Source organism: Platalea leucorodia, assembly GCF_965183815.1.
Source record: "Platalea leucorodia genome assembly, chromosome: 4".
Classification (NCBI taxonomy): Eukaryota; Metazoa; Chordata; class Aves; order Pelecaniformes; family Threskiornithidae; genus Platalea; species Platalea leucorodia.
In genome coordinates, this window is record NC_138826.1 from 74,370,270 (window position 1) to 74,397,529 (window position 27,260).

General features: G+C 37.7%; 1 protein-coding gene across 11 annotated transcripts in view; it reads right to left on the reverse strand.

Annotated features, from left to right (window-relative positions):
- The window catches only part of CNOT4 (CCR4-NOT transcription complex subunit 4), an 87,358-nt gene that overhangs the window by 23,145 nt on the left and 36,953 nt on the right, over window positions 1-27,260 (reverse strand). For 6 of the 11 annotated variants that reach the window (XM_082311320.1, XM_082311318.1, XM_082311319.1 and 3 more), the window contains exons 2-8: window positions 22,682-22,925; window positions 14,989-15,186; window positions 12,089-12,175; window positions 11,445-11,546; window positions 10,539-10,664; window positions 5,615-5,748; window positions 1,686-1,841 (exon numbers count right to left, since the gene is read on the reverse strand). In XM_082311320.1, the coding sequence (XP_082167446.1) occupies window positions 1,686-1,841; window positions 5,615-5,748; window positions 10,539-10,664; window positions 11,445-11,546; window positions 12,089-12,175; window positions 14,989-15,186; window positions 22,682-22,855 (977 nt within the window). In that variant the 5' untranslated portion in view covers window positions 22,856-22,925. The remainder of the gene's footprint in view (window positions 1-1,685; window positions 1,842-5,614; window positions 5,749-10,538; window positions 10,665-11,444; window positions 11,547-12,088; window positions 12,176-14,988; window positions 15,187-22,681; window positions 22,926-27,260) is intronic. The other 5 variants (XM_082311322.1, XM_082311315.1, XM_082311316.1 and 2 more) reach the window with 3 other exon arrangements.

Below are 27,260 nucleotides of genomic sequence, written 5' to 3' on the forward strand. Positions count from 1 at the left end.
TATATATATAAATTATTTTAATGGGTGCAGACTTTCGATTCTAGCTACACCTTGTTTTCAAAGACCCCTTGCCACTGCAAAGTTTAAATACTGCATAGTCACATATCAAGGTCAAAAATTCGTAAGATTGCTTCCCCCCCATATTTGTTCTCCCCATCCCAGAATAACCAGAGTCAAAACCCAGCAGAATTAGTTCTTCTCCATTCTAAAGAAACTGCATGAGTAATCTGTCAATAAAAAACAATTTTCGTGCAAAAGAACACTGATTGAGTTGGTATCTCAAAAAGATAACTGAGGCTGAAGTATTTACGACTATAAAAGAAAAACCAGAGGAATATCCTTGCAAACAAGCATCACTCTAGTGAAGATTTACAAATACTTTCTAGTCAGTGGTTGAACAGCATGAATAAAGTTCTTCCATTTGGAACAAACTGCCTTGGGTTAGTAATTTCTGAACACCTATAGCACAAAAGTTTGCTGTAGACTCGTCACTACAAAATCATACTGATTGTAGAGCTGATATTCCAGGCAAATTCTTTTCCCAAAGCTGCTGACAGAAGTCACAATGCTGCAGTTTAAAAAGCTGTGTGTAAGACAACTTTTAATGACAACCTAAGTGCTGAAAATGTTTCTTATACTTGAACCTGCTTAAGGAGCCTTTAATTGTAAGACGGGCTTCCAGCCCTCAGGAATGAACAAGATTCATTATCTATTGGCTACAATATTTTTACCTACATTTAGTACATTCTTTTCAGAGAAGATAAGAAGGAAGCTGCATGTCACTAGTGAAATGCAACCACAGGATCTCTGATCACACCTCAACAGGACTGCTATTAAGCCTAACAAGATGTTACCACTTTTAAACAGCACTCACAACATTAATGCATCTGTTCAATATCGATTTAAAACAAAGCTCAGCTACCTAATTGGCAACACCACTTCTTGAAATGTTAGGGTTTACCTTGTTATTTTCCCATCCAACCTCTGAATGAGCCCAACTGATATTACCTAAGGGGGTCCATAAGAAACAAAACAGCATGACTACATACTACCATTGGAACTGCAAGTGATTCTTATGATGGAAGAGGACACCAGTTCTATTCAAGGAGGGCATCAAAAGTGGAAAAATGTTGGTTAGCAATAAGGAAGTTATTGCAAGCAGATCAATTACTTCCTCTGCACAAAGAAGCCTCAGTTGAATCTGCTGCCCTGTTGTTCCTGTTACTGAGTGATAATCAGGGAGCCTTACCTCTGCAGTTGTGTTTCTGAACACACTACTGTAAAGAGATGACAGATATTCAGCCCTAATATTTAGCTTCCTTCTGTTGACGCTTTTCCAAGTGACAAGCCTCCTGATGTATAGCAACTAGTGTGTTACTTTTATAGAAGCTTCTATAGAGAAATGAAGGGCTCAGCTCTGGCTGGGACCATGCAGCTACATATTCAGTTATTCAGTTCCCCTCAACCTTTACTTGTACCATCACTTATTAACTTGACGTTAGGGTTCTCCTGCACAATCTGCCAATCAGTCTTTTTGACATGGGCTAGGCTAAGCCTAGCTTTTTGTGACCTGATCAGGATTTGAATCCAGCTCTCCAGAGAGAGAGCCTGGAGAATCATTCCCTCCACACCAATCAGTGAGAGAGAAAGCAAGCTATCTGAAGTATAAAAGGCAGCACAATTACCCGAAATCTGAGTCTGCACCATCTGGAGTCATGTGTTCTGGGTCTGTGCCATTTTCTAATATAGGAGGCGTTTTCCTGTGTTCCATTGTTAAACCGTTGGCTGATTTACTTGAACTCTGTAATGATGGCCAGGCATCTTTGTTATTACTGTTGGGTCTGGAAAAAGGCAAGAGTGGAGAAAAAAAAAAAAAAAAAAAAAAAAAGAAGAGTTCAAGTTATGAAGAAAGTGTTTTTAAAAATTGTAACACTGAGGAAATGAATCCTTGTGCCAGACAATCCATAAGAATAGATTTATCTGGATATTATTTCTCAGATTTTAAATGGTGATGACTTAAAAAAAAAAAAAAAGAATTAGCAGCGTAGGGAGGGGAGAGAGAAAACTGGGGGGAATTGTTTTCTTCACTGAATAGATAGCTGCTCTGCCAATGCTGAAGTCCAAACTTGTCCATTTTGGGGGAGAGGAAAAAAAAAGAAAAAAAAAATCCATCAACAGCTTCAAGTATTCAGACCTACGCACACCTCATTTAGAATTATTTGCTTTATCCCAAAAGTATTTAAGTTCTGTAAATCATGAACTAAATCACTTTTTAAATAAATGTTTTATATTCCAGGCCCTATCAGGCCCAGCCCCAACAGATGAAGTTTGTGGTTTATACCTACACAAGAGTCCACAGCTTTACTAACACACCATGAGACCAGTCAGACCAACACACTGTTCATTCAAGTAACTGCTCTCTTCATTTCTAGTTTAAAGCCATAATTACTTCCCTTTTATAAAGTAACATTAAATTTCATTTCAGAGTGTAAATTAGATCTGAAAGAAGTTCAAGAGAGGACTCAAAGCCCAAGTATTTGCTGAAAATAGTTAAATTTTATACAAATTGAAGCAAGCTGGAATATCATCTATAACTGAGTGCATTCAAATACAGTGTCGTCCGCTAACCCTACAATCTTACTATAAAATATTTGCCTTTGTGTTCTCCAGTTCTTTTATATTAACTTTAGCTTTTCATTTGCTTCAATTAGGATACTGTTTTTAGTGTCCAGGTGCTGTCGTCACAAGGAACAAGCTTTCAAAAAAAAATTTTTCAAAAATACGTATGTTCCTCCTGGTGCCCCCCTTCATTAATATGTTCTTATTACATGGTCCAACATTTACTCTACATCTCTAGGTCAATTTACTGAGTTCACAGTCAGAATCTGGAAATTCCTATAGCTGCTTATAGCAACACAAGCGTTTCCTACTCCTAGTCAGATAAAATTGGTATTACTAGCGACCCTCAAATCTCAGTTAGTATTACAAGATTTGCTATTCTACCTCCATCTTTTCTCCTATACCTATACGATATGTACACAGATGAGAGCCTTGACCTGATTTACAGATCTCATCTTTGCTTTGTACACACTTGAAATAAGTTAGAGATAGCAAATTGATCAGATATTGAACATCAAGGTAAGAAGACATGTCATTATCCATGCAATGTCAGTCATTTAATATTCTCACCCTTACAAAAATGAGCTGTAATCTAGATATAACAAGACTTTCAATCTGTTAACAGATTTATTTTAAATATCAAAATTTATGTCCGCTGCAGTGCAAAGCCATCTCTGTACTAAAAATAACTTTAAAGTCTCACAGCTAAAAGTCAGGTTTGCATCCAAAGAGAAAGGTAGAGAGAAAGAAACTGTTTTATGTTTTGGGGTGGGGTTTTGTGCATGGCTTTTTTTGTTTTGGTTAAGTTCAAAGCTTCATGCTTCTGAAGGGCTGTTCTCTGAAAGACCAGCAAGTGCTTAACAAGTGTCTCCACCTGTAGCATAAGAAAGCATTCATTTCAGTTCTTTAGGAAAAGGTCAGCAGGGGGAAAAGAAAAAAAAAAGCTTGATCTGTTTTAAATGTCGAATATACCTCTACTTGTAAGACAATGCAGTCATCATGACTATCAAGTGACATACCAAGAGATGAGTACCAACATACACAAAGTGGCCCTGGGGGATTTTAACATTTGCCTTCAGCAGCAAGAAGAAAGGTCTGCGAGCAGGACCTTTCAAATTAGAACACAATTGTGAAAAAGCATTTATGCACAGCTTAAGAAACTGTTTTCTACTACTGGATAGTTATAATTAACATCTACTCTTTAGAACTCAACTTCTGCTCAATTCCAGAGTGAAACAGAAATCCTGCACTCCAGAAACAAAAGAACAACCACAAAATTGTCAGAGGCTCTGACAAACTGCCAGAAATATTAATATTGTATCAATGAATCAGACAAAAATGAGAACCTGATTGGGTAGAAAGCTGTGAAGGAGAACAACACACATTCACCAGCTCACAAGCTACATTTTGTACTGATGAGATGGGACTTGAAGAAGGATTTCAAAATCCCAGCTGCAAGAAGAAATTCACTTCACAACCCAAAAGGTGGTGCCTAGCCTTTAGCAAAGAACAGAGTCTGTGTTGTGATGATGCTGTTCAGCTGACAAGAGAAATTAACTCCAGACCACTTGTTGCCTTTAGAGTAACATACCATTTTTTCCACAAGTGCCAAAATGTTAGCACCACAGACTGGCCAAGCTCCAATTCATAATTGCTTTCTGAAGGCTTAAAAGTCTGCTGCAGTTTCAGACAGAGCATTCTTTTCTCACCAGTATTATTTGTTTTGCTGGGATCTAATTAGGTTTCAAATTAAGATTAGTTCAGACTTTTAACATAAAAATAATCAATACCCAAATGCAGGAACTGGTCTATTTACTTTACTCACTGCACTCTACATTTTAAGTCAATATTGAAGCAGTGCCCAAGAAGTGGCATAGTCCTTAAGAACAGATCCAACTGGAGGTCCTGACCACTTGCAGTCAAAGAGCATGAGACACTTCCTCCAGAAGTTAAAGAAAATAATCCCAGTATGCCATCTGGGATACCAGTCCTCAGAATTATATTCTGCTTATTCAAGCTCCATTGGCAATATTTTATATACAGTACCCACTTCCTTGCTTAAACTGTTGTGCAGTGGTGCTGCCAGTGGCAAATTGTTGTCTGAAAAATTCAGTAGTGGCTAAACTGGCACACAACACAAACACTGGTTACAAGGCCAAGGTGCGTACGAAGTGCAATATAACTTTTACATTCCACTCTGCCCATCTCATCATGAAAATCCTACAAAAAAAAAGTGGAGGAAATTGTTAACAGTTTTTATTTCTTTATCTTAAATGACATTTGAGTGGATAATTCACATACAGACTGATGACCTTAGGCTTTCATTTATCTTTGCATGACTATGTACTCATATGGACAGAAATCTTTTTGTAACTTACTGAACAAACTACTTGAGTGTTATTTTAACAAGCAGTAATAAGTGATATCTGCAATTACAACACAGTGAAAAATATATCATTTAAGTTCACTAGATGAAAACAAGAAATCTTTTATTCACATCTTGTGAATTCTTACTCACACAACAGGAAGAAACTGATTTTACTTTCAATTTCCAAGGTCCTTACACCTATTGTAAGGACTGCACTACAAATCATGATGTAAAACACACATAAAGACTATAAGGTGCCTCATTTGTGAGAGTACAGGCTGCATTCATTGTGACACCATACCAAGAAAGATGACATCTGGTCTTTAAGAAATATTATGTGTTTATGCAAATATAAAATACAGGGTCTTCATTCAGAATAATACCACCTCATTCTGAACTAGTGATCCAAATGCACACCGCAGAAAAACATTTCCTTAGTAAGACTCACACTCACTTTGTATTAGAACAAAATGGCCCACGTGTCTCTGCACAGAGAAAACATATCAGAGTTTATCATATAATAGCCACTAAAAAGAAAAGGCAACGGGATGCAATAGGAGTAAGAAAGTTTTCTTTGGGAATAACCAGAAAGAAAGCATAGCCAGGCAGTCCAGCATCAGTACTTACGCATCATACCTCTGCAGTGCTGTCACTTTGTTCTTGTTCTTGTCGACGGTACCCGTAGATAATTGGAGAAAGTTGGGGTTTAGTTTGTATAATTCTTGCAGTAGTTTCTGTTCATATTCCTGGTGCTTACCCGCCTAAGGAAGGAAAAACTCACAATGAATGAATACTGGTTTAATATATATTTTCATAGATATTAAAAATATCTTTTATATATACATTTACATTCCAAAGCTTAGTAATTGAGCTTAAACAACTTACAGGTCACTCCTGACTGAAACTCAAAAACAATGCTTCTCAATCTCAGCGCAGACATGATCTCAATGAATCTAAAGCTTGCCTAGAAGTCACTTGGATGTATTTACCAATTTATAATTTTTTTTGAGATTTCTAAAGCAGAAAAATAGTTACAACCTTATTAGAACTTGCTCTTCAGTTCTAATCAAGAGCTTCACAATATACCTTCTAAATCACAAACAGCTAAATCTCCAAGGCAGTCTGCATTTGATATATCAACCATACTAAGCTTTGCAGAAGATGGGAAGGAGCAAAGAGTCTCTCTTTAAAACCAAAAATTCCAAAATGCAAGTCATTTTATATAGGCTTAATAAAAACAGCTGAGGTGGTCTGAGTATTAACTATCATGTGACAAGGAGAATATTCTGAGCAATAACTGATAAATCATTCTTCTTAATAACTGAAAAATTGAAATATTTTTTTAACTAATTGAATTAATTGATAACAATTTCTTGCTTTCGGAAATTGAGAAGGCCCAATCCAATGCCAGAATATTGAATCTGGTGAGTGAAGGAAGAGAGTATTTTTATGTCTATCTTACCTATAACATTCTGTGGCTAAATTATTAAAAAAAAACCCCAAGATCCACTCCCCCTAACATTTAAAGTGACATCTGAAACGAATTCAAGATGAGCATTCACATTTTTTGTAGGTTACTATACCACTCCAACTCGGGAATTACTATTTGCAAGTTAAGTTTTGTAATGTGTCGAATCAAGATGCAAAATAGAACAGTGAATTTTAAGTTGTCAATAGCCTTTATCTAGAGTTTCCAGGTACTAAGAGATGTCCTTTAGCAGAGGAAACAAGTGCCAAGATTCATGGTCAGGCCTTCTGAATCTTAAGTCTGAAACACATATGTTATTATCTATCACATCTTCAGTATTGATTTAAAAGCTCTCACACTGCATGTATGCCTAAAAATTAACATTTGTACATTACTTAATTCATCCCCTTTATAAATGTTTTGTTGGAACAGGAATGGAATTGATACACAGGCAATGTGGACATCCTCCTAGAAAAGTACTACAACCTAAAAGAAAACCATTATTTGCTTTTTAAAAAAATAATTATGCAGGAATATTTGACAAAGTTCAAAAGCCAGTATTGCTGAGAAATTAAATCCCCTTATGGGCTCCTTTAGAAAGGCATATCCCATTTGAATACTCCAAGTCAGTCAAATGCTATGAATATCTCCAGTTTTTTCTACTTAATTCTCCAGTTGTCCATTACTGGTTGATTCTGAACATCTTTCTCTGTGTAGTCAACCTACACAACCCTGAAAAAAGGACATTGAAACATCTGGTGTATATATCATCTTACCTAACTTTGTCAGTGTCTACACCCAAGCTACTACCTGCAGTAGAAAAAAAGTGTGGTTCTAGAGTGTGCTTCACCTAAATGGAAACTTTGAGACATACTGCACCCTGGAAATGCTTCTTTTGGCATCCGCTATGAATAGAATATAAGCTAGTAGCTCAGATGCACAGATCTGCACTGCAAACATTAAGCAGCTGAGTAAGAAGAAACCTCCCTCGATATCTCATCTTGCTTAAGACTTCAGTGGCAAAAGGCTGAACGTCATGGCCAGGAACATCAGGCCAGTCCTAAGCTCACTTACCTGTCACATAAATCTAAGAAAGATTAAAATCCTATATTGGAGCTTGCAGTAATCATGCTTTATTTACAACGAGCAATCCAGAGGCCAAACTTAGCATCTCCAAACTACCTTACCTAAATTCCCAACTTCACTTTCAGAGACTTCCTGAAGTTCTACCAGTTCTTTTCAGTTTGTCACAATGTTTAGCTCTATTAACAAATTTGAACCTAGAATGTAAGTTCATCCATTGATTCTCTATTTAAAAAAAATAAAATTGTCAAAGTCTGTGACAACAAACGTTCAATCTCATTAAATGGACCTGTAAATTCATTGACACTAACCCAAACTCCAGAAAGCTGGTGCACCGAAAGCACAATGCACTTTAACAGTTGTGTAATTTCCAATGCTTTCCAAGAAAGCAATATGAAATCAAGAAGAAAGTTTAAGGAATGTAACAAGGAACAGGAAAGGAAGATTCATTTAAGTCACCAAGATCAAGTGTAATCCACTCAAGATTTCTGAAGGAACTCATATGTGAAATTCAATTCCTGGCCAAGGTATATAGCCTAGCAATTTTAACTGGCAGTTAGGCCAGAGGACTGAGATTGCCACTGCCTTCTACAAAAAGGGCTGTAGAAAAGATCCTGTGAACTACAGACTGCTAAATTCAACCTCCATGCCTCCTAAGATTATGAAGTCTATCTTAAAAAAAAAAAAAAAAAAACAAAACAAAACCAAAATACAACAGATAGAAGTTCATGGATAAACACAATCTGCTGGGAATGAATCTAAGCATCTTCTGTAAAGGGGAATCCTACTTAACTAACATGATGGAATTTTATAATAGTGTCAAATAAGCATAAATAAAGATCATCCACAAAATTTTCAAAAAAGCCTTTAATAAGGTTTCACAGCAGAAGCTATTTACGAAGCTGCCCGGGGACAGAGGAAAGGTTCTTGTGTGGACTGAAGCTGGTTCAAAGATGGAAAGGAAAAGGTAAGACTTACTGGTCACACTCCTAGGGTGCAGAAGCAAACGAAGAGGACTGATGACTGACATCAGTTTTATGCAACACCATCGGCATGCATGAGAAAGGAGTGAAAAGCAAGTTCTTTGCTGACAATACCAAGCTCTTTGGGTAGTAAACTGCCATGCTGATAAGGATGAACTCCAAAAGAACCCCAGAGAACTCGGCAAGCAGCCAAAAGGTGGCAAATAAGCTTCATCAGAGACATGTCAGGTAACATGCCAAGGAAAAAGTAGCCTAAACCATATTAATGCTTTATTGATCTGTGAACTGGCTGTTACAGCTCAGAGAAGAGATACTGAGGTTACTGCCAAGAGATCTCTGAAATTGTTAGTTTATTATGCACTGGCAATCAAACACAAAAAAATGTGCTGGGCATCATTAGGAAGGGCACTTAAAAAAAAACACCAAAACCCAACGAACCAAAACAAGAAACCCCACACTGTACTACACACAAAACACTGAGGACTGCTATATTAAACTTTGCTTCTCCCACATCATGAGTATGATGCATCTGACCTCTGCATCTCAAGGAGGACACAGTTAGAAGGTACAGAGAAGGGCACCAGAAATCATCACAGAAAGGGAGGAACTGCTTTACAAAGAAGTTTAAAAGCCCAGAAACTGTGTGATTTGGAGAGAAGGCTGAGAGAGATATGATCAAGTTTTACAACATCACAAAGGCAATGGATAAGGTGAATAAGGGTTTTGCTTCAAGCAAGTACTACAATGCTAAGATTAGGGGACACTTGAGAAAACTAACTGGAGATCAGTTTAACACAGGCAAAAGAAAGCACTTTACAAAACAGCTGGTGAACTTCTGGGGCTTGCTGACACAGAAGACTATAGGGTTGACAGTATCAGCAGGTTCAAAATGGATTAAATAAATTCATGGCTGACAGGTCTATAAAAAACTAAAAAGTGTAGACAGGAACATACCCTCAAACATGTATAATATAACAGATCTAGGTGGTAGGAGAAATACAGGGAAATGAACAGGGAAGGTGGCCTGGTTTGACATTCTCCTTGAATTTTATCTCGTATTGCCATTATTTGCAACAAAATATATACTACAGGGACTATACACCTGAACCAGCATGGTACTTTTTTAATTTATGAAAATGTAGCTGAAACCCTCAGAAATAACTGCTAAGTTGTGGAAAAAGTGTTTAATAGATATGGACATTCTTCCTTATTCTCTGGCTTACATCAGCCTCACACATGAAATAAAATCTACTTGTACAACATTTGTGCTAGCACTAGGGATGGGGACCACCTGCTTCATGGACAGACCACATGCAAAAAATCACAGCATGGATGCAAGGCTGGCATAATTGAGATTGAGTTCAAAAGCTTTACCATACCTCAGGTAGAGGTACAGACTCAAAAGACCTCTGAATGCACCACCTTTGAGAAAGTAAAGCTATCAATTTACTTGCTTCCCTACCCTAGATAATAAGCATTTTGATGTTGAGATAGTAAAAGAATCCCCACATCAGTATTTATGCTTTACTACAGTTACCCTCAATGTTTTATTTCCAAAAGGTTTCTATACCCTTCACAGGTTAAAAGGGATGTCAGAATTCAGATAGTGTGGTCAAATCACAGTACGATGTTTAAGCCGTGATAACTGGCCACACAAAAGCCTACAGGAAAACCCAGATCTGCACTAACTTCTTTCACGGAGATTTAAAATAACATGTTACCTTGCATTGGTATGAACAAAGGGCAAGTAGGTAACTCAAGGTTATTTGAATTCTTGGCTAAGAGTTTATCTCCATCTTTTTGACTCATGAACATTCAGTAGACTTTTCAGCGTTTAAAAGGAGCATGCAATGAAAAAATTTAACTAACTGTTCACTTCCAATATCCAACTGGTTAATCACCTTTTGGATTTCAAAATTTATCTCTGCCATAACATTCAGCAAAAGGCTACATTATACACATATTAGACTAAATTATATATCCCACATTTCATGTGTTTCCCATTCATTACACTTACCTGCATTTCCTCTTTTGTGAAACTAGCTGCTTCATCTCCCAGTTCATGTAGATACATGCAGTCTGGTTTTGGACACTGCATATTTTTTAGAAAATAACTGCAATATTTTGTTGTACCTAATGATGCCTGAAGAAAAAAAAAAAATCATTACTTCAGTACTGGAGATTAAGAATGCCTTTTACAGTGTAAGAAAAAAAAAGCTGTATTTGCAAAAAAAAAAAATTTTCTTCCCAAGATTTGGAGTTCCATCATAATGGATTTTTTGATGCATACGGACTAGGAAGTCCATTTGTAAGAAACCTATATACTTGAGGATTAGAGAATTAGGGTGTATTTCTACTTTCATCCAATCTAAATAAATGCCAAAATAAGAGCCTCAGTAAATATCTGCATTCATAATCACAAGAAGCCAAATAAGTAGTTATGAGTTTGTATTACATGAAACTGGTTAATGTTTTGTAGCAGGGTCAGGAAATTAATATTAACTAGATGATTTTCTATAGCCACCAATTTGGCCAGCTCAGCCTGAATACCTGTTTACACAGATACCAAAAGGAAAAAACTTGCATTTCCCAGGGAGCTTTTGAGAGGTGTGGTATTTGGACTACAGAAATGCTCTGTAAAAGCAAATAATCAGGTTTTCACACTGTGCTATTAAGCTATACAGCAAAAAAAGCCACTATGGGAAAAGAAGTTACCTGCTAACCCATTATAACATTGCCTGCTGGAAGCTCACTGAACTTCCACGTTGTGATTAATGCTAGGAAAATATGTCAAAGCCCAATACTCAATAAACTGCACATTTTTGTTCATCAACACAAGCATATCCATACAAATAAGATTTTATACTATGCACTGATATTAGTGTCCTAGCACATATACATAAGAATGTAAAAATATTACCACCTTAAGTGTTCTGCCGTCTACCACCACATTATTGACACATTGTATGGCTCGGAGAGCATCTTCTGAGCGGATGTAGGTTACATATGCACTAGCACTTGGACCCTAGAAAGAAAACATACCATATTTTATTTTTTTTCTCCCTCCCCGGACAGATCTGAACATTAAGTTGCTTTTTTAGCAGCTCACTTCATAAATTGGTATATTCACAGCTAGATGTTTTTAACAGGAAAACTCACAAAAATGGTAGAATTCATAAGAATTTATATGTGATGCATAAAGAATGGGGAAAAGAAGAAATGCATCAAAATGGTCCTTGAAAGTTCTAAAAATACTTAATGAAAGCTATTTTATCCCTGAAATGCAGATTAGTGAATAAATGCTGCATTGCTGCTTCTTTGAAGGTTCTCATCCTGTCTCCCAGTTTTTAACCTTTCTACATTGCATCTTGCATCCAACTTTGAGAGTCTGGTTGGACAACGCCTCAGTAACTTAACAGTAATTTGATTTTTTGCAATGCCTTTTTTTTTTTCTTTTTACTTCTTTAACCTATTGCTTAATCAGAAATAGGGAGACCCAGATTCACGCTGCACACATGTATTTTCTCTAATGGAATAAAAAAAAAATCAAGAGGGCCTCTGACTTACCTGTGAGCCTGCATATGATGTGCTGTTATTAATGACAACTTTATGTATTTTGCCAAACTTCCCAAAATATTCTGGTCGTTTCAAAACCTACAAGAAAAGAAAGTAAAGCGGTATACTGGAAAGTTAATTCATACAGGGCTATATTTATTCTTCTGTGTAACTGCGCAACTAAAGCCTTTAACTAATAAAAAACAGGTCTCTTCTACAAAGAGAAGGAGAGCATATAGACATAGATTTGTTTTCCAACGTAAAACATGGTTACTTGCAATACAGAGTATGTTGCCACTGCAGTAAAGAACCTGAATGAGGGATATTCCACATTTTACGTTGTATTTTTTAAATTTCTTTCAGTACTCGGATTACCCAAACCCTACCCTGGCAAGATAGATCCCATTCAGCACAAAACATTTCTGTATGTATCTATTTTATAATTTGAGGAAAAAATAAAAATCACATTCATTCCAGTTTTAAAATAAATAACCACCTTAAACTTGCATTCAGCTGTATTAACTGGTAGGAACAAAACACTGAATCATGACACACTCGCCCCACCCCAGAGAGAAAGAGAGTAAACCAATTAGCTCAAGATAGCCTCAAGTTTTCAGAAGACCAAACTAAGTACAGGAATGTAATATGACACTTCTCAAGGGCAAGAAAAAACATTTCAGAATCAACATCACGCTGAAATGAATGAGTGAATATCACATCCTAAAGAAAAAAAAAAATACTCCTGTCTTGCCCTTCCCTGCATCGGTTAGCAGTAACACACCACTTAGGAAACCTGTGCAAAGCTGGAACATCTCTAGCGTATTAAGCAACTCTGTTGAATAACATTTACCTGTGTGTCAATAGAATTGGCAATATATCTGGTATATAATACCATATATTATTTGGTAATACCATATTATATTTGGTACCAAATGCTTTTCTTTTTCTATCCCCGTGATGGAAGGAGGTGCAGAAGTACTGACTAATCAGATTGAAGCTAGATAAGCTAAGGGTATTTCTAGTTCTAGACAATAACCTGAAAGGTTCAAAAGGAAGATTTGTTTCCCCAGCTCCATCTTCATATTAACAGTGGATAGTACAGTTAAACTGTACTGACCCAAGAACTTCTTTACCTAACCACCTCCTCTCCCTTCTCAAGGGAGCATCAATGTCTTCAAGATCCAACAGCATTAATTACATTTGGAACATCCTGTAGAACTACAGGGCACATTGTACAGACAACCAGTCACTCACTGGTCTCTTCTGACTGCTCTTGACTTGATCTACACCATCTTGGAAAGATCCTACACCCACCCTCGGGCATCATTCCACAGCCTGACAATCCTGAGTAAATAGAAGAGTTTCTTCAAGTGTCTTACAGATTATACTCCCGATAAGATTATGGCAGCATGGCCTTCACAATTTTTGCAAGAGCATGCAACAGAAATGGATCCACCTGTACTCTATTATGATCCAGAGATCTATTTCCCAGAACAGCAAATATCAGCTAATCTGCCCTTCCAAATCATCTTCATTTGTGCAGGATTCTTTTCCCTGCTTAAGTGGAAAACTTAAATTGAATATATTGAACACTTTTTTTTTTTTTAGTCCATCTCTCTCTTTCAGGCTAGGTTTCTTGGAAATCAAGTCATCTTGTTGCTATATGCAATATTCTGTAAGTACACATTATCTTCTGGTATGTCAGTGAGAATACTGCTACCACCAAACATAGTACACCACCCCACCCCCCCACCCCCCCAATAAACCCACTTCTTATTACTTCAAGTATTCAGCGTGGAATTATCTGAGGATAAAAAAAAATTAACTGTATACACTATTATTTTTCTTACTCACAAATGCTCTATCTGGTCAAAGAAATCAAATATATTTTTCAGTAATAAATAGCACCAAGCCAGTGTTGACAATTGCTTGCAAATACTTGTTGCTATATTCTTGTAGAAACTGAAGTCTTATATGCCAGATCAGTTTAACTTTGATTTTTCTCTTCCCTTCATATCCCCCTCTTTTTTTCCCCCTCCACAAAAAGCAGCTTTTTACATTTGTTCTTTCCCAGTCTACCAAAATGCAGCCCATACTCTGAGTCCTCAGAAACATCCACTTACATTTTAGATTTCTCCAGACAATTTAGTCCAATCAGGTGAATTTAGCTTGACACAGTAGTTTTGAAGACATCTATCTTATCCTGTAGTACATTCCCACTATATTCTAATTCAAGGTACTTTTACTCATTAGCACTAATTACATTAGCCACCTGCAGCTGACTGATGATGGAAGTAAATATACCATTTTAAACACAATCAGTTTTCTCAAATGAAAAGCTTCTTTTTGAAGATGCAGAGTAGCAAGCCAACTCTTTCCTGGGTCTTCCTCTTACTAATTTTTTTTTTTCCCCTCAACTGACATCACCCTTATGCTCCTTCCTAGTTGCACTTCAAGTGTTGGCTTTTTTCTTCTGTCCCTACAGGTTTGTGCTACATTTTATATTTGTTCTTCATAGTCCAACCAAGCTCCCATTTTAGAATTGGTTGTGCATGACACAGCTGTCTAGTGCCAGCAGATCCAGCCTAGGAAAATGAATACCTAAAAAAATCCTTAGGCTTATTTTTAGCTTAACAAAATGGCTTTTTAAACAAATACAAAGAACAATTTCCTTAACAAAAAAATAGAGCATCCGTACTCCCAAAAGCGAAGACAAACACTTAGAGAGTTTATTTTGGAGTAGGAAGCCGAGTAGATTCCCTTAAGAAAAGGGGGCCTCAGCAGCAGTGAACTTTTTCAATGCCGCTTCATTTTGTACCCATCAGGAAGACAGACAAGGGTGGGCACAAGGGTATTCCAACAGTTCCTTGACAGTGAGTTAAGAGCAAGATCTGCAAGTGTGAACTGCTCACCTCTGGATCTGCTAGGCGCTGAGATAACCCTACCACGAAGACAAGGTTCTTCTGTACAACCCGTACACTGGCCAAATGTTTGCGATTCTCTGATATCTTCTGTTTCCTCTCATTTTGTTTCTGTTTCTTTTCATTTTTTATCCTTTGCAGCTCTTCCTGGGAGAGTGGTTTGTACACTGCTGGATCTTCTGGATATGGCTAAATATAACAAATACCATTAAAAACAATCCATGTAAGAAACAATGCATTTGAAAATCATTAATCTCAATATTTTAATGCACAAATTTCTTTCTTCTGCTATACTGTTCTGATTGTTATGGCAAGCCATATTATAGAAGTAGCATATTCAGTCCTTTGGGAAAGGTGAACATCTTGCATATTTTCATGGAATTCTCCTATTTATAGACATAATACTGATTTGCGCAATAGCCACATTCTAACCCAGCTGCCTATTCAGTTTGGTAACACTACAAGCAGCTGCAACATGACAGCCAACACATCCTGTTAAGATTTTGCTAACATAGCATAGTAAGCAGGGTGAAAGCATGCCCTGCATATTCACTTTATATTTAGTTGTCTAATATAGATTTAAATACTTAAACGTATTAACAAAGTAAAGACTACAGGATAAGAAATCAAAATACAAATGTAATTTCAGTGGCCCACCAAGTTCAAGACAGTAACACTATTACATAGCTCAATCTTTACATGGTTAACTTCTCCTAGTCAAGGGACAGATTTCAATACAGTTACCGCATACTGATTTAACAGTATGCGCCATGCTTGTGTACCAGTTTGGAACTTGGGCTTTGTCTTCCCTGGACAAAGGTGCATTTTTAACCTCAACAATTATCATCTACAGATAACTCCTCGAATGCAGACCTAACAGGGTAGATTTTAATCTCAAAAGTATCTAGCAGAAGTACAAGTGACCTCAGAGTTACCTAGAAAGATTGCTCTATTCATGCAGAGCATTGCTATAAAGGCACTATTTTAGCCTGGTCTTGTAGACTACAGGGCACTGTCCTCTGCCCCAGATTACTCCTCAAAGCAGCCCCTTATTCCTTACCTGTCCCAGTTTTCTCAGACTGAAAAATTAGATTTCACACTTTATATACAAAGCAACGCCAAGCACAGAAGCAAGTATATAAAAATACATCTTAAACAAAAAGAAGTGTTTGTGAACAGTGAGATGAAGTAAAAAATGAGAAGAGTACACAGGATGTGCATTAAGGTAAAGACTTAAGATAAAGAAGTTAAGCTCACCAACATGTTCAACTAAATTCGTTGCTTGTACTACCATAACCAAAGGTTTCAGTGTGCAAGTCCAACAAAAATGAATTTAACTTTTTCTTACTGTCCTCTGTTACTGGTAGAAAACAAAACTAGTTGTCATACTACATGACCTGAGAAAATCTACAGCAGCAGATGAAAATAAGGTTTAGGTTAAAAGCATATATTCCTCATACTTGCATGATACTATTCAAAGAGCCACGAAGTGTTCAGACCCAGTAGTCTTTTGAATATATCCCCAGACAAGATCCATTTTATAGTTTAAAGTTCAGCATCATTATGCTATACTTAAGACATCTAGTGAAAACATGCTGCAGTCAGCTTCAGCAGATGGCATCTCATAGTTAAACACCAGGTCCTCTGGAACATGCTTTTAGTATCACAAAGGAATTTAAATTTGTAAGATACTTTAGCAGTAGCCAAAGGTACACAACTAAGTCGTTAACATGAAAACACAATAAGGACTCATGTTACCCTTGCAGAACAGTTAAAACCCTATTGTTTCTTAAGAAGTTATGTTATTCACAAGTAACACCGAATACCTTATACAGATTTCACAATGTACTTGATGAACAGCAACGACCTGTTAGTAAGGTCATTTGAGATTAGCCATAGCCAATGATTATCTTGAGCTTTAACACATGTGCACGAGGTCTTCAGAGATGCAGAATAATTCTGCAAGGCATTTCACTTATTTAAAGAGCTTCTCAAAGTCTGTTTTAGTCAATCATGTAGAATAAAGAACAGATATTGTTTTGTTTTAGGGAAGGGAAAGACTGCTCAGCAAAAAGAGTTAATTCAGTTATCGCAGTCAAGCTGAGTTCAGGCAGGAAAGGGAAGAGAAAAAATGCACCAGTATAAGGTAGATACAGTTCCAAAAATAAAATGGCTCGCCCTACATCAAGCGATGTGGTATCATACCCACAATCCATTCTTTCACAGATTAATTCCTTCTCCACATCCCATACTACGCAAGGCAAGGCTTGCAAGCATGCTGCTTTCTGGTACTGCACAAGAAATGAATTCATGGTTTTCAGTAGGTCCAGTAAGGCTCCTGAAGGCCCAAGAAAACTACAGCAAACAGTGCCAAAGTTCATTAGCTTCTTTCTTGCTAAGTATAGCCACATTCAGAGCATATTCTCAAATGAGAAGCAAGTCAGACAGTATGTTCCTTCTCTGTACAGCTATTTGCTACTGGAGTTCCTGAACGTTAGTCAGGAAACATCCCGGGTAGCTCAAGCATAACCCTGAGCAGAACGTTTATTTGTCCATAGTAAAACTAGTAGTTAGGATTTGTACAGGAGAGCACAAGAACTGCTGAGAGGCACATAACTAAACAGCAACTTCAGAATCAGGGAAGAGAAATCTTAGCAGAAGGTACGAGACTGCCTGAAGAAGGATTTCAGTCATTAAGAAGCAGCAGCAGTTGATTTGCCACCATGGATAACAGCACTTGTTTGAGCAACAGTATCATCAAAAGTTCTTGCTAGATACTGTAGAGCTGGATTAGATATTAAATGTTTCATATGTATGTTTATCATTTATGACATGTTTAGTGCTTCTAAGGAATATGAGTAGTTGGATATCCTGACTTGCAGGACCTGTAAATGAATCTGTGTGCACCTCTTGAATCCCAAGAATAAATCAGAAACCCAGTCCTAAGAAGCGATAGATAATTTTCCTATCTATATATAATGTGTGGCATGATGACAGAGAAGAGATATTGCGCATTTAAGGAGGGAGGAAGTCAAGTAAGCACAGCACCAACATTTCAGAAACTAATTCTAAAAAAATAGTAAGTATTAGAAATCCTGGTCCTTTCAAATAAGGACATAAAGTCAGCCTACAAATAGGACAATAAATGATTTCATCTTCAGAGTGATTGCTTCCCACAGTGTTGAAGTTCATGAACTCAGATGATAGTTCAACTACAGACAGAACTCATGCAGGGAAGGCTGGTAGAACACGGCTCTGAAAGCCAAGCAAGGTGGATTGACTGCTGGTGTATCTCACAGTACCATTTCATCTGGTATTTACTCTCTGTCCAGCTCTACAAAATAAGGGTAGGACCACAGGTACCGGAAGCTCTCAGGTCTTGCAACAGCTAAAGTGGCAACGCTACTGACATGACCACTTTTTTTTTTTTTTTTTTTTTAATAAAAAAAACCAAGAAGCATAAGATACTTGTTTCATCTACTATCACTGATTCCTTAGCTGGGAGAGGATTTGAGATCCAAGCAAAGTAGCTACATCAAGTGTTATCAGCATTTATCTATTATCAGATGCAAGACATTAAGAGACATCAACATCACTGATTCACAGACTAAGTTTAGCTGACACCCTCCACTTAAGTTATACAAATCCTCTTCAGCAAAAACCATGGAAGCCACCTGAACAAGATGTGCCAACATGGAAAATGACCAGATTTTGTTTACACTAACTGCAAGTTGCCGGTAGTCCTACAAGAACTTCATCAAAAGTCTGAATGTCTCTTCTGTAGTCTCGTTTCTTTAATCAGAGATGGCCCTTGATGAATTCTCAGTCTTCCTGACTAAGTTTGTCTTGTCATTTAAGTTTTGTTTTCTTTCAGACTTTTTCCCCCACATTTTCCCAATTGTTGAAAGCTGAGCTGGGATTTATCAAGCACTTTGCTTTTGTCATTCCCAGATGGGTCACATTCCTTCCACACAATGGATGTACCAACATTTCCCAGTTGCTGCCTTGCTACCGAATAGGTTCTGAAATGAGAAATACAGAGAAAGTCAATAAGGTTTATGCACAGTATACACCATAGTACTTATATCAAGAATAAAAAAACAGTAATTTCCTATATATTTCTAAATATCAATTGTTGCACCAAACTACTCAGTTGTGGGATTAAAAGCACCAGAGGAAACTGACATTTCGAGGCTAGGCATTAAGACCAGGTGTTCCTTTTACACAGAAGCAGGAGTAGGAGAAACATGGACAAAACCATGCTTAAAACATGTTAGTTTCTCAGTTATAAATGTAGCAGTTTACTGTTTCTCTCCATCTCTAACATAAGGTGCTAAGAGGAATAAAGCTTGCTAAATCAAGGAACTGAGAACAAGGCAAAGCCACGCAACAGGAACAACTGTGTATCAAGTTATATTATTTGGTGGAAGGGCAAAGCAATTAAGAAATGTGAAGGAGCTAAGCTTTTTTATTGTTGCATTTTAAAATTGCAACAATTGACACTAAGGTCTGAGAGTGCCATACTCTATTAAAGCAACACAAGCAACTGAGATGGTACGTATTATTCATATGACAAACAGTACCTAGGCCACTGAATTTTAAAGAAAAGAAAAAAGAAAAATCATTGCAAAGATAAAAATCACTGGCTTTACAACCAGAACCAGCAAGTCTGGTGACCAGTAAACCAGCTTTTGGCTGCAGAAGTCTCTTTTGAGGACAGCATATTTTCATTCAGATTTGACTAGTTAGCAGCTATTTCACTCCCAGTTAAGAAATCAATTGACTGGAAAAAACAGGAAGGCTTGCTTAGCATCTTACAATTGACTACACCTACAATTCTGAAAGGCATCAGGAACTCAAGGCAGGTCAGTTCTATTTTTCAAGGAAATACTTTTTGTAGTTAATGAACAGAAACAATTTCCGACTATTTCAGAAGATTCAGCAAAATTTAGAAAGCTTTTAACGTGTTAAGACTAACAAGTACTAGTTTCCAACCAGCATTCAAGTTAAATTCATACTAGCACCTTACTTTCACAAACCAAAACAAAGCAAATGTTTGTCTGCTATTGTTACTAACAGGAGGAAGCTTAAGACACACTAACTCAATCCACGTGAACACATTCATATTGGCAGAAAAAACTGCAAGCTAACATCTCTTCATTTAGAAGTAAATTAGAGAAGCTTAGGAAAATAACAGTATATATGCAATGCACAGTTAGGATCTATCCAACTAATGGCATAGATGCCACTATGGTGTATAGCCAAACTATTTCATCATAGACTTTTCCAAAATCTCCCCCGAACCTTTCAACCAAAATCCCTGGATAGGGAACTTCTTCATTGCTCCTCTCCACTGACTAGTGATCAAACCACTGGAGAACTCACATTTCATTCAACACCATTGGCACAAATAGCACTTTTCTGTTATGTAATTGTGCATAACATACTCAGCCTTGCTTTAACATATGTTTATTCACAGTCCGTTCTGCAGTAAGTATCCTGCACTGGTATACACATTACAAACATGACATTCCTGTTGAAACCATAGTACCTACTATAAACTTTCCTGCAAAGATTTTGTTGCTTTGCCATTTTCTGCACTTCAGCATTTTAAGCTGTCACAACCAATACACACCATAGTAGATATGAATTAGAAAACTGCTTAGACCTTTTCCCCAGAAACCTTACTACACACAGATAGGAACTATTAAGTCACACTGCACACAAAACCACATACCTGGTTCAGAAGGTCCAGCACACTTCAAAAGGTGGCTTCTTCAGACTTATTTGATGCTGCCATCAACTGTGTAGCTCGAAATGATTTATTCCCAAGATCATGATGGGGACGCTGCACTACAATGCCTTTGTTTATGCCACAAAAGGAGTGTACTCCTCAGCCTCCTCCATGCAAGTCTCTTACAATCCAGTGATATAGCTGCAGCCCTACTCAAGAACATCTTGCAGTCCATGGATGAAGAAAGTATCAAGAATATAATCCTCGTCCATTGTGAAAGAAGAGGTCTCCTTCCTTTCCTGGAACAGGCGGTGTGCTTCATTCTGATTGTAGCCCTCATTCTAGCTTTTCTCCCAAAACTGTTTTTCTGAGCAAACTGTATCCAATTGAGCAAGATATTTGCACATCCAATCATACGCCAAGATTATTCCACATTAAGAAGTTCAGCTGTGGCAGTATCCATATTTCAAAGAATTCAGATACCCAGAGGCAGTGAATAGCATGCTGCTTTTGTGATTTTTCAGATATATTCCACAAGCTTCCAATAATGAACAGCCAGAGATGAATCAAATAGTTGTTGGCAAAAAACAGTGTAATAAATCCAGGTGAATGAAGCGACTTACACAGACAAGGAAATTCCAGAAATCTCATGTTGTACCAGAAGAGTAGAAATTTGCTTGTACTATGAAAATTACTATACAGTATGTGTCATCTAGAGCAGGTATCACATGTGGAGACTGATTTGGCTGATGACAGGTGGATCTTCCTTGTAGAACATACAGCTCAAATATCGCAGCAAATTTACACAATTTGTTAACAAACTGGGATAGCCTTCAGGCTTGCAGAGGCATCCAAACACAGGTTAGCAGTGATAGCTCTAGTGTAGCCAAAGCCCAAAAGAGCAGCAAGAAAATATGACTGGAAGTGCTTATAGAAAGCTATGGCAGTGAATAAAGATAGTGAGACCAAGTAAGATTACTTAGGATCTGAGAAGGGAGCTGTACTATGAGACAGGAAGCCAACAAAGGCATAAACAGAGGACAGGATCACGATTAAATGCCAGGAGAAAGAGGGGACATAAGGAGCTGCAATTACAAAAAGAGGAAGCCCAGGCAAGAAAGTTACAATCAAGGGAAGTCATTAAAGAGAAGAAGATATTGAGAAAGAATTTTATTAAACACTGAAGGTAAGGAAATAAAGAGGTTAAGCAAAACACTAAAAGGAGGAGGAAAATAATTCAAAGGAAAAAGCAGGCAACTTAGTGAAGCTGAAGTTTACAGTTGTGGCCAACCAAAGTATCAGCCAGACATCAATTAAGAGACAAGAAGAAATTAAGTGTGACTCTCAAAGTACTACCTTTAAGCATTTGGCAACAAGATCAGAATACTAGACAAATAGACTCAGCCTAGATTTTGAAATACTTCAAAGTTTAACACCATTGGATATATTTTCCAAAGGTTTTACATGTTTAGTGTCCAGAAAAATATGGATTAAAAGCTCCAGTGCCACAAACAAAATAAGCAGGTGCTTTAGAAGCTTGCTTCAGACAGCTCTGCTAGTTTAGCTGAACCTTGGCCCTCAGCAAACCCCTGATGCTGGAATCCTCACTGTCCTTTCTGAAAAGACTTTGTCAACGCATGAGCACCCCAACTCAAAGGAATTTTTTGGGTTTTTTTTTTTTTTTGGCAGTTCTCCCAGCATCAGCATGCCTTGGTTCTGATCCACAGCTTCCCCTATTAATCCAGTTCTGAATTTAACAAACCAAGACTAGCCGTTGCACAACAGCTTCGACACATATGCAGATAGAATCTGAAAGATCCAACACCTCACCCTTGATCTAGGCCATGACTAGATGAATGTTTCCCCGAAGGAAAAGGATGTCTTTGGTACCAACACAATGCAAGAGCCTTGTGATACGTGCAAGACAAGCCGCTGTTCCAGGATATTTACCTTTCTGCAAGCAGGACAAAGTCCATTCTCATCAGTGCGGATACGATGCCAACAGAAACGACAGATTTGGTAGCCACACGTGCAAGGGAAGAAGTTGATGTCATCAATTTCCAGAGGCTCCATGCAAAGGGGGCATTCCACAGGGTCTTCCTTAGCATCAGGGCTGCGAGACATCTTTATATGTTCGCAGAGCAGCAAAAGTTTATAATAACTTAATAGACCAAGAAGGTCAGCACTTGAAGGTCTGCAAGTGAAAAAAAAAAAAAAAACAAAAAAACAAACAAAAAAGAGTGATTAGTACTTTTGACAACCCTTCTTTTGCACCTTTTCATATTTCAGTTCTTCACTGCTTTCCTTCTCCCCACACAACTTATCTACTAACACACAAGTTACTCCCTAACAAACTTGAGTGTCTCTTCCTACTCATGAGTCACACAAGTAATATGAAAGATGGTACTAGTGATGTACTGCTCTACCTGGATATGCAATCACTTCTTTGGCAGTTCACTAGCCAAAGGTTCCAAACTGTACAGTTGCAAAGAAATACTTAACAGTGTACACCATACACTGCTTCTAAGTTCTGCCAGCTCATTTAACTATTGCTTTCTTGAAATTTACAAAGCCCAAGTAAAATCCCTGAATGCAGGACTTCTGTTTAAGATCAATTTATGTCTTTGCTCAGAAACTTGGAACAATCAGAGATCTGGAACAACATTTAAGTCATCCATTCAGACTTCTGAGTAGGATTACAGACTTATCAAACAAAACCAAGGAAAGCTTCTTACTCAGCAGGATTCATTTCTTTGTCCATTTCATTTTTTGGTCCAGAGATTGATCTCCGGGATCAGCCTTAGGACTATAGCAGTAGCCAAGATTTGTCACGTACACAGCTTTCTACACATGTCAGACAACTTTCATCAAGTCATTTATGCTTTTCATCAGCATCCCATTCACACCAAAGCCCAAATATATGCATGTGGTCAAAAAAACCTTAAGTTTTAACTTAGAGTGCAGCCACAATAAGGCATTTCTGGAAGGAATTTTGGAGAGAACCAAAATTCAGGTCACCATTTTCTTAACTCATTCCTTGAACTCAGTCATTTGAGTATGCTTCTATTCTGACAGTTTAAAAATGCAGCACAAGAAAGTTACTTTCAGACTCAAAACAAGGCACATACAGTTGTCACTGAGACATTAAATCAGTTTGGGGTTTTTCTTCTTTCTTTTTTCATTTAAGTACTATTCTGGGTATTTGAGGTTGTATCTAATCTCAGCAAGCTGTCTATCTGCTGCATGAGACATTCATGTACACAGGACAGAACTGAAGGGCAACAGTAGCATTTTCAGGTGGACCTTTTGGAGAAAGGGAGGGGAAAAAAAGAGAAAGAACTAGAAACCTACTGAAAAGCACTGAAAAAGACGTGACCAGCACTGACTGGATGGTCATACTATCTGTAATGAACTACACCACTTCTTTACAAATAAGTGATCTCAAAAGTTTTTAAAATCCAAAAATTCTTTTTACAATTATGCCTTTCCCAAAACATCAGTCATGCAATTATAATTTAACCACACACACACAATCTGGAATCCCCTCTACTTTCCCAGAGAGTTTTCTGTTTCATTTCTAACCAAAAACTACTAGATTGTGTACTATCCAATCTTTCTCCAGGCTTTTAGGAGCAAGTCCAGAAACAAATTCTCACATCCACCTACTTGAAGAAGAGTGACATTTACTCCTGTCCGTGGAAATAAGATGACTGAATGCTTTGAGATCAAACCCTTGCTCACAAATTTCTGTATGTTGTAATGTTAGCCTTACATACCTTTGGTTTTATACTTTAACAACCACAAAAAACAGTCCTGTTTATGACCTTCCACACTCTAAACTATACTTCCTTGCATGAAGTCTATCCTGTAAAGTCCAAGAGGTTCCAGCTCAAGTTGGGACCTCTCACCTTACAGGACAGGATCTGTTTAGCAACAGTCCACAATACTTGTCCCTGTCCTGCACGTCTCTTCAGGGACAGAAATTCCTCTGCAAGCAGCCAGGAGAGAACCCTGAAGAGGAACAGCATACATGCACACAACCAGAGCACCATCCAAATACACAGCAGAGAGTATATAGCTTTGTATGGGAACGGTCATGTTGTAATTAGGTTAACCTGTGTTCACAGGCTGATACTAGAAGCCTAGACTAACTGCAATTTCGACTATTTTGGTAGGGAGTATAGCCTCTAGGCACAAAGTGCAGTTCTGGCAGACATATACCACTGCTCTAGAGAGAAAAAGTTCCACTGGATGCTCACATAAAAGAAAGGATGAGAGAACTGATTTTAGATGCAGTAAGCATAATTTCTCTATATAGCATGCACTAGCAACAACACTGTCCTCTTTCTGACCTTCACAATGATTAAAATAAAAAAGTTAAACTCCTACAATAATACAGCAGCTTTTACTTCGTTATCTATGCTTTCATTAGTGCTATATTTACAATCATTTTGACAGGCTCAAAACCAGGTTCTGGGACCTTACCAGTGTTTTCTATAGAGAACACTAGCAGAATCTGACCTGAAGGAAGGAAAGGATTAGTTTGTTTGGGAGCTTTGTCTTGTTTTTAAGAACACAGTCCCACTGGCTGAAGAGTGGGAGGGGCTGTTAAAAGGCCACAGCACATTATTTAATTGCTTATTATGCAGATAACACACATTTCTACAGCAACTCTTACATTTCCTGTAAAATTATCACACTTGGATAGCAGCAAGACCATCACAATATGAAAGTGACTTTAAACCGAAGCATGGGATAAACGGAACGGATTTTGTTCAGTTTAGATTTGAATTTGACTTTGTCACAGATCTCCAGACAGGTCAGTAAGCAGACAGCACATTCCCTTCAACTGTGTACTCATTCCACCACATGCTCAGCATCTTTAAGCCTACTGAAACATGTCTAAATAAAACTGTACTGGTACTAGTGAAGCTGTAGTTAAAAACACAGTTTTGAAGAAACTTCAGCCACCACAGTAAAACCACTGAATTATGAAGTTACTATTTGGAATCTCCACTAAGAAATGTCATCAGTTCATGTGAAAAAAGTGTGACATATTAGCTAGTGCCTCTGGGATATGCAGACAAGCTCTAACAAAACTGCAACATGATTAACATTTATGAGCTGTTTAAGTTAACACTAAGAGTTCAGCAGCTGCTAGCAATAATGCCAATAGCTTGCTTCAGTCAGCAAATGGCCCATTATTTTACAACAAGGAGTAAAGAGCAGCTGTGTGCCATGTTTCTTGAAACTAAGTAAGAGGCAATATTTATTTACTTGGGAAAAGACCATTCAAGCATTCCATTTAGAGATTCTCCACTGAAGTGTGTCTCCATTTCAGGAGGGTTTATGTACCAGGGTCTGTGTCTCAACTCTGCATCAGAACAATGCTTGTTTTTTCAAAACCAGAACAACATGCATAGTAAGGCATCATTAATGCATTGTTCACATAGTGCTACCAAGAAACACAGAGTAACTAGTCAGCTCTCAGGCTATTCCAAACAATTCAAGATTAACATCACAGCAAAAGTGACACAGTGATGGCAAAAACCAAAAGGCAGTATTACATGCTGTGTTTAATCCAGAGTATTTCGTCTTTGCGATCAAGTTCAAACAGATTAAATTAATAGCATCTCAGGAGAAGAAAAGGAGGAAGGTTGCGCACGTGTACACACGCAATACAAGCCACTAGAATTTGTCCATAGGCTTTCCAAAACACTGACAACCGCAGTCAAACAGGGCTCCGACAGCTCCACATCCTGTTTACAGGAGACTCTGCCAAAACATTCATACACACAGGGATGGAGCGGAGGTGGGCAATGTCCAGCAGCATCTTTTAGATTTAGTGAATTTGCAATAGGTAATAACCAAAATATAGAAATATGTAGTTGTCTTATCCCTTCCACCATACCAACTAATAAGTTCCTTTCTTTTCCAAACACACATGCAAAATGAAAAAAAAAAAAGATAATTTTTCATTAACTTTTGAAAGTGCTTACTTAGTGGACTTGACAGCTGTGTCTCATCAGCCTCACTGTACAATTGTTTCTCTTGATGAAATCCTCCAAATTTTGCAGTCAGGAAAAAAGAGATCCTGCTATTTGAGGGTACTCACCTGAACACATTTTTACTTCTAGTATAGCTACTAAATGGACTGAAATCAGGATGCAGACATTGCCTTTCCCTTTTTCATTTGAGGTGAGCAAGTTTAGCTTCCAGCAGTTTATCTTTGCTATTTAATTTTAAAAGGGGTCATAAAAAAAGGGGGGCAGGGGAAACAACTAGCTTGTTATCCATTCTTTTTCCTCAAGTGCACCGATTTAACACACACTACCCCTCATCTCCCCATAGCAGACACCAAAACATCTCCACTTGCTAGCAGTTCATTTTAGTAAATGCGTGGCTTAAAGTTTAAGTCCTCCCCCAGGAGGGCAGCTAGCTTTAGGGGATAGACACGTTCTCCCCCTCACACAATTGGCTGAATCCAGCCTTGCTACTTGCTCTAAGACACTAAAAGTTTCACAGCCAA